The sequence below is a fragment of the Marmota monax genome, unplaced genomic scaffold, assembly GCF_021218885.2.
Source record: "Marmota monax isolate L192 unplaced genomic scaffold, Marmota_monax_Labrador192_F-V1.1 WCK01_AAM20220418_F8-fsc00001, whole genome shotgun sequence".
In the NCBI taxonomy this organism is placed as follows: domain Eukaryota; kingdom Metazoa; phylum Chordata; class Mammalia; order Rodentia; family Sciuridae; genus Marmota; species Marmota monax.
The window spans coordinates 50,666,400-50,679,334 of record NW_026693777.1 but is presented as its reverse complement, the minus strand read 5'-3'; the positions used below and the strand labels follow the sequence as shown (position 1 = coordinate 50,679,334).

General features: G+C 37.2%; 1 protein-coding gene across 4 annotated transcripts in view; it reads right to left on the bottom strand.

Moving 5' to 3' along the window:
• The window catches only part of Galk2 (galactokinase 2), a 147,713-nt gene that overhangs the window by 16,362 nt on the left and 118,416 nt on the right, over positions 1-12,935 (bottom strand). For all 4 annotated transcript variants that reach the window (XM_046461197.1, XM_046461198.2, XM_046461196.1 and 1 more), the window contains one exon: positions 6,080-6,281. In XM_046461197.1, the coding sequence (XP_046317153.1) occupies positions 6,080-6,281 (202 nt within the window). The remainder of the gene's footprint in view (positions 1-6,079; positions 6,282-12,935) is intronic.

Here is a 12,935-nt window from a genome sequence, read left to right as displayed (position 1 = left end):
TAATCTATCTCTCTCTCTCCTTCTTTCTTTTTAAGAGCACCTTCATTCCCCTACCCCCCAACTTTCATCCCAAGCATTATGTATTCCATTACGTGTAATTGTCTAAATGCAAATAGGTGAATGTCTCGAGACTGTCTATAGGGCTCCTAAATACCTAGCTACTACCAACACCCTGAGCCAAAATTGCCTGTTAGTATCCACCTTCAGTAGAGCAATCTTATAAAGTAGCCAAGACATACTAACCCTTGTACCATCATAGCACCTAACCTAAACATATAGTCCTAAGAACAAACAACAAATCACTATATGCATACAGAACCTGGAAGCCTTTTATGAATTGAATGAATCAGCTTTAAAGTACAATAAAGCCCAACATTTCTAGACATAATCTCCCACCACAAAGGAGAGACAACAGAGATATACAAAGCCAAAACAAATGTATAGAAGAAAGCAATTACAAAGCAGTCAAACAGAGCTGGAAAGTAACGTGAACAACATGAAAAAACAAGGGAAAAAAAGGACTACAAACAATGCAGGACAACTTAAATCTACAGGAGGACCTAGAAGCATCAGAAACACGGACAGGGAAAGAAATCAAGGCATACCTAACTCAGATGGAACGGAATTTTAGAGAAGACATGAGACAGCAAGTCCAAGCATTGAAAGTATATTTTGAAAACGAACTAAACAAACAAATTCAAACTGCAAAGAACAAGCTTTACCAGGAGATAGAGATTTAAAAAAAAAACCAAACAGTAATCCTAGAAATGCAAAAAACCATAAACCAGATTAAAAACTCTAACGAGAATATTACAAATAGACTAGATCAAGTAGAAGTCAGAACATCAGATAATGAAGACAAAGTTTATCAACTTGAAAAGAATATAGTCAACACAGAAAAGATGCTTAAATCTCACGAGCAATCTATCCAAGAGATATGGGATCTCATAAAAAAACCAAATTTAAGAGTCATTGGGATAGAAGAAGGCACAGAGGATCAAACCAAAGGAATGGACAACTTATTAAATGAAATAATCCTAGAAAACTTCCCAGAGATGAAAGATGGAATGGATTGCCAAATCCTGGAAGCCTACAGGACCCAAAACATCCAAAAACATAATAGACCAACTCCAAGACATATAATTATGAAGATAGCTAACATACAGAACAAGGAGAGAATATTAAAAGCTACGAGAGAAAGGAGGCAGATTACATTCAGGGGTAAACCAATTAGGTTAACGACTGATTTTTCATCACAGACTTTGAAAGCGAGAAGATCCTGGAACAATGTATTTCAAATGCTGAAAAACAATGGATTCCAACCAAGAATACTGTATCCAGCAAAATTAAGCTTCAGATTTGACAATGAAATTAAAATCTTTCATGATAAACAAAAGCTAAAATAATTCGCAGCCAGAAAACCAGCACTGCAAAGCATTTTGAGCAAGATACTACAAGAAGAGAAATTGAAAACTAGTGCCCAAAATTAACAGTGGGAGGTAAAGGGGGAGAAAAATAACCAAAAAGGAAAAACTAGCCAAACTAAAATAAATAAATAAATAAACATGACTGGAAGTATACACCATATTTCAATTGTAACCTTAAATGTTAATGGCTTAAATTCACTAATCAAGAGACATAGGCTAGCAATCTGGATTAAAAAAACAAATCCAACAATATGCTACCTTCAGGAGACTCATATGATAGGAAAAGACATACACAGGCTGAAGGTGAAAGGTTGGGAAAAATCATACCACTCACATGGCCCTCGGAAACAAGCAGGAGTGGCCATACTCATATTGAATAAAATCAACTTCAAACCTAAGTTAATCAAAAAGGATAAAGAAGGACACTATATACTGTTAAAAGGAACCATCCACCATCAAGACATAACAATTATCAATTTGTATGCACCAAACAATGGTGCTGCAACATTCATAAAACAAACTCTCCTCAAGTTCAAGAGTCAAATAGACTACAACACAATAATTATGGGTGACTTCAACACACCGCTCTCGCCATTGGACAGATCCTCTAGACAAAAGCTGAACAAAGAAACTATAAAACTCAATAACGCAATCAATAACCTAGACTTAACCGACATATATAGAATATATCAACCATCATCAAGTGGATACACGTTCTTCTCAGCAGCACATGGATCCTACTCAAAGATAGACCATATATTATGCCATAGGTCGACTCTCAGTAAATATAAAGGTGTGGAGATAATACCATGCATCTTATCTGATCATAATGGAATGAAACTGGTAATCAATGATAAAAGAAGGAAGGAAAAATCCTACATCACATGGAAAATGAACAATATGTTACTGAATGATCAATGGGTTACAGAAGACATAAAGGAGGAGATAAAAAAAAATTCTTAGAGACAAATGACAATACACACACAACATACCGGAATCTATGAGACACAATGAAAGCAGTTTTAAGAGGGAAATTCATTTCTTGGAGTTCTTTCCTCAAAAAAAGAAAAAAACCAACAAATGAATGAACTCACACTACACCTAAAAAACCTAGAAAAGGAAGAGCAAAACAACAGCAAATGTAGTAGAAGACAAGAAATAATTAAAATTAGAGCAGAAATCAACGAAATTGAAACAAAAAAAAAACCATTGAAAAAAATAAAAGTTGGTTCTTTGAAAAAATAAATAAGGTCAACAGGCCCTTAGCCATGCTAACGAAGAGAAGGAGAGAGAGAACTCAAATTACTAACATACAGGATCAAAAAGGCAATATCACAACAGACACTACAGAGATACAGAAGATAATTAGAAAGTATTTTGAAACTCTATATTCCAATAAAATAGAAGATAATGAAGATATTGATAAATTTCTTAAGTCATACGATCTACCCAGATTGAGTCAGGAAGACACACACAATTTAAACAGACCAATAACAAAAGAAGAAATAGAAGAAGCCATCAAAGGACTACCAACCAAAAAAAGCCCTGGACCGGATGGATATACAGCAGAGTTTTACAAAACCTTCAAAGAAGAATTAATACCAATACTTTTCAAGTTATTTCAAGAAATAGAAAAAGAAGGAGCGCTTCCAAATTCATTCTATGAGGCCAACATCACCCTGATCCCAAAACCAGACAAAGACACTTCAAAGAAAGAAAACTACAGATCAATATCTCTAATGAACTTGGATGCAAAAATTCTCAATAAAAACCTGGCGAATCGAATACAAAAGCATATCAAAAAAATTGTGCACCATGATCAAGTAGGATTCATCCCTGGGATGCAAGGCTGCTTCAATATACGGAAATCGATAAATGTAATCCACCACATCAATAGACTTAAAGACAAGAACCATATGATCATCTCGATAGATGCATAAAAAGCATTCGACAAAGTTCAGCATCCCTTTATGTTCAAAACACTAGAAAAACTAGGAATAACAGGAACTTACCTCAACATGGTAAAAGCTATATATGCTAAACCTCAGGCTAGCATCATCCTAAATGGAGAAAAACTGAAGACATTCCCTCTAAAATCTGGAACAAGACAGGGATGCCCTCTATCACCACTTCTATTCAATTTAGTTCTTGAAATACTAGCCAGAGCAATTAGACAGACAAAAGAAATTAAAGGCATAAAAATAGGAAAAGAAGAACTTAAATTATCGCTATTTGCGGATGACATGATAATATATTTAACAGACCCAAAAGGGTCTACAAAGAAACTGCTATAGTTAATAAATGAATTCAGCAAAGTGGCAGGATATAAAATCAACACGCATAAATCAAAGGCATTCCTGTATATCAGCAACAAAACTTTTGAAATGGAAATGAGGAAAACCACTCCATTCACAATATCCTCAAAGAAAATAAGATACTTGGGAATCAACCTAACAAAAGAGGTGAAAGATTTATACAATGAAAACTACAGAACCCTAAAGAGAGAAATAGAAGAAGATCTTAGAAATGGAAAAATGTACCCTGTTCATGGATAGGCACAACTAACATCATCAAAATGGCGATATTACCCAAAGTTCTCTACAGGTTTAATGCGATGCCAATCAAAATCCCAATGGCATTTCTTGTAGAAATAGATAAAGCAATCATGAAATTCATATGGAAAAACAAAAGACCCAGAATAGCAAAAGCAATTCTAAGCAGGAAGTGTGAATCTGGAGGTATAGCAATACCAGAGTTCAAACTGTACTACAGAGCAATACTAACAAAAACAGCATGGTACTGGTACCAAAACAGGCGGGTGGACCAATGGAACAGAATAGAGGACACAGAAACCAATCCACAAAAGTACAACTTTCTTATATTTGATAAAGGGGCTAAAAGCATGCAATGGAGGAAGGATAGCATCTTCAACAAATGGTGCTGGGAAAATTGGAAATCCATATGCAACAAAATGAAACTGAATCCCTTTCTCTCGCCATGCACAAAAGTTAACTCAAAACGGATCAAGGACCTAGATATCAAATCAGAGACACTGCGTCTGATAGAAGAAAAAGTTGGCTACGATCTACATACTGTGGGGTCGGGCTCCAAATTCCTTAATAGGACGCCCATAGCCCAAGAGTTAATAACAAGAATAAACAAATGGAACTTACTTAAACTAAAAAGTTTTTTCTCAGCAAGAGAAACAATAAGAGAGGTAAATAGAGAGCCTACATCCTGGGAACAAATTTTTACCCCTCACACTTCAGATAGAGCCCTAATATCCAGAATATACAAAGAACTCAAAAAATTAAACAATAAGATAACAACCCAATCAACAAATGGGCCAAGGACCTGAACAGACACTTCACAGAGGAGGACATACAATCAATCAACAAGTACATGAAAAAATGCTCACCATCTCTAGCAGTCAGAGAAATGCAAATCAAAACCACCCTAAGATACCATCTCACTGCAGTAAGATGGGCAGCCATTATGAAGTCAAACAACAATAAGTGTTGGCGAGGATGTGGGGAAAAGGGTACACTTGTACACTGCTGGTGGGACTGCAAATTGGTGAGGCCAATTTGGAAAGCAGTATGGAGATTCCTGGGAAATCTGGGAATGGATCCACCATTTGACCCAGCTATGGCCCTTCTCGGACTATTCCCTGAGGATCTTAAAAGAGCGTACTATAGGGATACTGCCACATCAATGATCATAGCGGCACAAATCACAATACCTAGACTGTGGAACCAACCTAGATGCCCTTCAATAGATGAATGGATAAAAAAATGTGGCATCTATACACAATGGAGTACTAGGCAGCACTAAAAAATGACAAAATCATAGAATTTGCAGGGAAATGGATGGCATTAGAACAGATTATGCTAAGCGAAGCTAGCCAATCCTTAAAAAACAAATGCCAAATGTCTTCTTTGATATAAAGAGAGCAACTAAGAACAGAACAGGGAGGAAGAGCATGAGGAAAAGATTAACATTAAACAGAGACGAGTGGGGGGAGAGAAAGGGAGAGAGAAGGGAAAGCATATGGAAATGGTAGGAGACCCTCAATGTTACACAAAATTACATATAAGAGGTTGTGAGGGGAAACGGGGGGGAAACAAGGGAGAGAATTAAACAACAGCAGATGAGGTAGAGAGGGAAGATGAGAGGGGAGGGGAGGGGGGATAGTAGGGGATAGGAAAGGCAGCAGAATACAACAGTCACTAATATGGCATTATGTAAAAATTGTGAATGTGTAACTGATGTGATTCTGCAATTTGTATTTGGGGTAAAAATGGGAGTTCATAACTCACTTGAATCAAATGTATGAAAGATGATATGCCATGAGCTTTGTAATGTTTTGAACAACCAATAAAAAATAATAATAATTATCACAAAAAAAGTAGAAAAAAAAAGAACCTCATAAAACCATGGGGTCAGGTCTCAAAGCTTTCATCCTATAGATATATAAATAAAGGAATAAAGTTGGGGTCTATATTATGGGAGGACCCTTATAGAGGAAGGAAAGAAGAGCCTTCTTTCATGTAAAAGATTATGAAAATGTTGCATTTTTTTTTTTCAGTGATTTGAACACTATTCTTTGGTAGAATCTTTTGGTCCCCATCATGCTTCTGTCTCAGCCTCACCGACAGATGTCCACCAGCTGGTCTAGCTCAGGGCAACTGCATTCATACATGTCCCGGCAGCTCTTGTGGCTCTGGTTCATTAACTCTCCCAGCAGCTGGACTATGTTGTCAGGTGCTTCTTCACATATCTTCTTAAATTGGAGCACTCTTGCAGCCTCACTGTACACGTGCTTTGCCCGCTGGTAGAGTTTGAAGATGAGCACTGAGGAAGCAAAGGCATGGGGAAGATTAGAAAGACTGACTGTACTGCTCTGTACAAAGATAGTGTTGAGGTTTCCATTTCTGCCTTCATTATCAAAACTTACATTTGGGTTTCTATTTTACAGAAGAATTTCTGATAGTCAAAATATGCCTATTTGCAAGTCAGTTTTACTTCTTTCTTAATACTGAATAAATCTTGTAAGAATACTTTCTTCATTCAATACAGAAAAGTGTATACAGGCGTGTGCCAAATAAACCATCCCATAGGAAGGGAGGGTGACATATATTGCGCACTCCCTATACATCAGGTGCTCTAAAAGCACTACCTCGTGTAGTTCTCAACAGCACAGGGAGGAGAGCAATGTGATTCCTGTTTAACAGATAAGAAAAGGAGGCTCCATTAGAGTGAACTCACATGCCTAACATCACACATCCAGAAAGTGGCAGAAGCAGGACAGATCAGGGATATATGGCCCTAAAATATGTTCTTTTCACTGTACCCTCACCTCCCAGAAAGGAAAACTGAAAATACCTATGCAACTATGTTTATAAAAATGTATCCTAGAGTAACAGATCAACACAATTATTTATATATGTGTAAATATTATAAATACATATATCTGTACTATATATACTTCAGCCTTATTTATCATAGCAAAAAAACAAATAAGAAACAATCCAAATATTTAATAACAGGGGACTTTTAAAAAATATATACTATATACATTAAAATATATACATTACTGTGAAGAGAGAGCCTGCAGAATGGAAGAAAATCTTTGTCAACTATTCTTCCAACAGAGGAATAATATCCAGAATACATATGAAAAACTCAAAAAACTTAATACCAAAAGCACAAATCACCCAGTCAAATGGTCAAAAGAAGTAAACAGACACTTCTCAAAAGAAGTACAAATGACCAATATATGTATGACAAAAAATTTTCAACATCAGTAGCCATCAGGAAAATACAAATCAAAACCTCACTGAGATTTCATCTGACTCCAGTTAAAATCAAGACTACAAATAACAAATGCTGGCAAGAATGCAGGGAGGAATACACCAAAGTATGATAGAGCTATAGCATCCTGTGGTATTTATCTAGAAGAATTAAAATCTTCATACTATAGTGATACATGCATACCCATATTTAAGGCAGCACAATTCACAATAGGCAAGTTATGGAACTAGACTTGGATTCCATCAACATATGAACGGTTACAGAAAATGTGGTAGACCTACATGATGGGGTTTTACTCAGACATAAACAAGAATGAAATTATGTCATTTGCAGGAAAATGAGTGGAATTGGGGAACATCAAGTTAAGCAAATTAAATCAGGTTCAGAAATACAAGAGTTGCATGTTTTCTCCTATGTATGAAAGCTAGAGAGAGAAAAAACGAGGGAATTGAAAATAGAAGGGAAGCCAGTGGGGTAGAGAAATGAGATCAGGGGGAGGAAGAAGGGGAGAAAAAGAGGAGGTACTGGGGAATGAAATTCATCATTGGGGAATGAAAAAAGGAGGGCAGACAGTAAGCTCAGAATATTTATTCCCAAGCTCCTTCCTTTTGGAGCCACCTGAAATTGGCTCAGTCCCTCTGCTGAAGAACACTGAACTTCCTTCCAGGTAGGCTTTTCTCCATGACTTTCCTCCTGGGTCTGTCTCCAGATCCCTACTCCCCTAAATTATGATTACTTTCTCAGAAGTACTTTTACATTTTTATTTATGAAGCAATAAATTCTATTAAAGTTTCAGGTTACATTCTTTGTCCTCCACAGCACTATTCTCCTTACCCTGAGAAGTGGATAAAAAGGCAGTCCAGGCTAAAAGAAGGAAAGTGTCATGATTAGGAACAGCATGTCTGTGTCTCCACAGAACTCATATGTTGAAACCCTAACCCCTAACTGGATAGTATCAGGAGTTGAGGCCTTTGAGGGATAACTGCATTTAGATGAGGTCACGAGAGTGGAGTCCCATGATGTGATTTAATGTTCTTATAAGAAGAGAAAGAGGTTAGAGTTCACTTTATCCACCTCATGAGGATATAACTAGAAGACAGTCATCTGTAAATCAGGAAGAGGGACTTTACCAGACACTGAATCTGCTGGCTCCTGTATCTTGAAATTCCTGGCCTCCAGAACTATAAGAAATACATTTCTGTTGTTTAAGCCACCCAGTATGTGGTATTTTCGCTATAGCAGCCCAAACTGACTAACACCACTCATGGGATTTGTGCAAAAGCTTAGTGATTATAAGGATGGGGCTAAATTTCTTACAAATTAATAATGAAGAATCAAGTTTTCTTTCAAAGATTCGCAAATGAGTAACATGAGATATAACTTAACTACTTGCATCAATGAAATGATGCAAATTTGTGTGAATTTTCCTACTCTTTTTCTGAGGACCTATAGTTAATCTTTAAATCTAATCAGTTCTTCTTTACCAATATATGTCTTCTAACCTACTCTCTTATTCTCATATCTCCTCTGAATTTGCACTTTGTTCTCCTTCTAGTAACTGTTCCACAGTTATCTGCTAATTGACATCCCTGTCTTGGTCATTCCTTCCTGCAACCCATCTTTAAGTCGACACTGCCAGATTGAGCTCCCAAACACAGCCTGATCATATTACTACCCCAAATCCTGTTTCCCTAGTATTTAGCATGGTCCAAAATCCTGCCCCCACTATGCTCAGTCTCAATAGGATATCTTCCCTTCAACCAGAATGGCCTGTGTTACCCTAAAACAACTCATTTCTAGATATACTCATTAGTCCCATAGGGAAATAGCTTCTTGCCCTTTCTTTGTGTCAAAATTTTACCTCTTTCTGCAGGTTCAGATTACATTTTATATCATCCATGAAGCCATGAGGGCTCAGCTGGAAACAATTTCTTGACCCTGAACTTGTACCATGCTTGCAGTCCATGGCACTCATGTGGTGCTTATCAAACATTTTCCACAGTAATTATTTCTCATATCTCAGCAAAGAATTCACAAACTGCTATACCTGCCCCCCCCCCACAGCACAGCCTCTTGCCCCAGAGTGTCTCCACAGTGCCTTACATGACAGCTCAATAAGTGTTTACAGTTCGTGATCATACGGTGAGGATTTTATTTTTAAATCCCAGATTGAAATCAAAATACTTCCATCTGGCCATTGTTGCTTTAAAAATGAAAGCAAAATTCCACTATTCACAGCTTAAGGAGCTGCTGAGGCTGAGGAAAGGGAACAGCAGGATTCCCCCTATTATTAAATCTGCAATTGCTGACACCCGTGTAGATGAAAAATAAGAAGCAGGGGAGGGAAAGAGAAATCACATGTAGGTAAGGGAAAAAATCCACCCACACACAACAACAACATGTTTTGTTCCATCAGTAGCCAGGTCATGTGAATCAGCCCACTCTGCAATGTGAATTTCTTGTTTCCATCAGTCAGTTCCATTGAAATGGGAATATGATTTATTTTAGAGTCTGGGTGTCAAAACATCCCAAGGGAAAAAAGCCTTACCCATACTGGCATATACTGTCTACAAAAATGCACCCTATGAAGAAACAGCACAGGAGGATGTGGCAACAACTCCTCAAAATCTCTGAACAGGAAAGGACAAAGAAGTGCAATTGATTGAAGTTATGTGCCTGAGACAGTGCCAATCATTTCGTACGTGTTAATATAATCCAGGTTGTAGAATATTTTGAAAGGAAAGAAAATGACTTTGGTAACTGTAGTTTAAAATTCTTCTTTTCTAAATCTTGAAGTTGAGACAAAATGTTTAAAATACCAGTTTTAAGATCCCATATGTTTCAGTTTTACTTTTGAACTACTTCACCTTCTGCAATCAGGGACCAAGTTAAAAATCAGAGCATGGGGAGGGAGGAGGGAAGAGTATTGTTTCATTTTTACTGTGGGGTTCCACAGATAAAGCAATCACCTAGTTTCCTAGTCCTTTGCCATTTATGTCTGCCGTACAAAGGGCACAAAAAAGCAACACTTTCTATGACGATAAAACAGTGCTGTTTAGCTGACAAATCACTGCACCATACTTTAATGAGACAAGTTTTTTTAACTGAATAATAAAAAATTTCAAACAGATTGAACAATGGCGAAAATATTGTAGCAGACCCCATAGTCCATCACCTATACTGAAAAATTATTATTTCCATATTGGCTTCAATTGGTATTTTGCTAAAGTATTTTCAAATAATTGTAGATGACTTACATATTTCCTCCTTATATGTTTGTGTGTGCACTTGTATGAAATACTTTCTTATATAAACACTACATCATCATTATACCGATTACCACTGATTCCTTATTATCACCAAGTCTATATTTAAAATTTTCTGAGTTATCTCGGAGTTTAAATTTCAGTTGGTTTTGCAACACATATATTCAGTTATTTTGTCTAATAAGTCTCTTTAAATCAGAAATTTACAGTGTTTTCTTAAAACTTGTTCTAATTAGTTATGCATGACAGTACAATGCATTTTTGATACAAATAGAGCACAACTTCTCTGTACATGGTGCAGAGTCACACCAGTAGTGTGTACATAGGGTAATAATGTCTGTCTCACTCTACCATCCTGCCCATCCCCACAGTCTTTCCCTCCCCTTCCCTCACTCCCCTATTCAAAGTTCCTTCATTGTTCCCTCCCCCCCTTCACTATGGATCAGCAATCACTTATCAGAGAAAACATTCAACCTTTGGTTTGGGGGATTGGCTTAGTTCACTTATCATGATAGCCTCTAGTTCCATGCAGTTACTAGAAAATGCCATAATTTCATTCCTCTTTTTGGGGAGAGTAGTGGTTTACCAGGGATTGAACTCACAGGCATTCAGCCACTAAGCCACATCCCTAGGCCTACTTTGTATTTATGTAGAGACATGGTCTCAATAAGTTTCTTAGCACCTCACCATTGCTGAGGCTGGCTTTGAACTCGAAATCCTCCTGTCTCGGCTTCCAGAGCCACTAGGATAACTGCACTAACTCAATGACATTCATCTTTAAGGTTGTGTAATAGTCCACTGTGTATGTGTATCATATTTTCTTTATCCATTCATCTGTTGAAGGGCACCTAAGTTGGTTCCATAGTTTAGCAATTGTGAATTGAGCTGCTATAAACATTGATGTGGGTGCATCGCTGTAGTATGCTGATTTTAAGTCCTTTTGTCATAAACAAAGGAGTGAGATAGCTGGGTCAAATGGTGGTTCCATTCCAAGTTTTCTGAGGAATCTTCATATGCTTTCCATAGGGGATGCGCCAATTTACAGTCCCAACAGCAATTTATGAGTGTATGTTTTTCCCCCACACCCTCACCAACACTTATTATCGATTGTATTCTTGATAACTGCCATTCTGACTAGAGTGAGATGAAAACGTAAGAGTTCTTTTGATTTGCATTTTCTAGTTGCTAGAGACGATGAACATTTTTTCAAATGTTTGTTGATCAATTGTATTTCTTCTGTGTTATAATGATTTTTGATTTCTGGATTCTTAATATCATATCCAAGCACATTTCAGGGCCATATCCTATAATAAAACTCAATATTGTCCATTACATATTCCTTTAGGATTATATGTTTTCCTTTAGGATTAAAGGTTCTAAAGTAGAAACTGTCCAGAAAGATGTTTTCTGTTAAACCTTCGGACTGGTGCTTTACTTTGTGACAAGAAACATTCAGACCACACTGAGCAGATTACTCCAGAAACTAGCAATCCTGATGGCTTCTTGTGTCTGTTCTGTCCCTGCAGAGGAAGCGTTGGGCAGAAAGCCTTCTGCATAGGAATATTAAATGAGGGCTCTTGTTGGGCACTCTGAAAGTGCGTGAGAGATTGCCACTGCTTGCACTCCCCAACGGTAGTAACTGAGACAACAAGGGGAAAGGGCAGAAAGGGCATCTGGTTTCAATTGTGATATAAAGGTCTTGCCAGAGGCTAAAATAGATTTAGAGACCACCCTTTGGGAGGGACACAGTTCTGTGTTGGCTGGATATCACAAATGCTCTCCGGATCCAGGATTCTGGTTTATTATATGCTGGCAACTCATCTGGTCTCTTTTGTACAGATACCAAAAAATCCAAGAAAATCTGAAACTTTGTCCATAACAGCTTTCTTCCCTGTCCAGTTAACTTTATAAACAGATGTTCCATCTGCCTATAAGCTCTTGTAATCTTTGAGAGCAATTATTATATTAAAGGATGAAGGAAACAGTTTCTTTCTGTGTTCATTGCATGTGTGACTACTTCCAAGGCAAATTCAATTTAAAAATATAACACTAGATGTTATTTTCTTTCAATACTACTAGTGGCCTATCTTACCCAAGAGAAATCCAAGGCTTCAACACAGGATGTACCACATGGATTTTGGAACACTGTTTTTTGCCAGTATGGATCTTAGATAATTACTACATCTAATCCTAAAATTATGTACCAATTCTGAAATCTAAATGTTCATGACCACATACATTTAAACTGCAAAATTTTCATTTTGTTGCTGAATAATTTTCACTTGTATAGTAAATTCTATTGCTATAGTTTCCTTTCCTTCTGACTTCATCCCTCATCACCTACCCTTTTCCCAGACATTCCAGCCTTGCCACTGTGCCTCCAGAATACAACACGGGCTTCTGCCTTAGGCCCAGTGCAGTAGGTGCT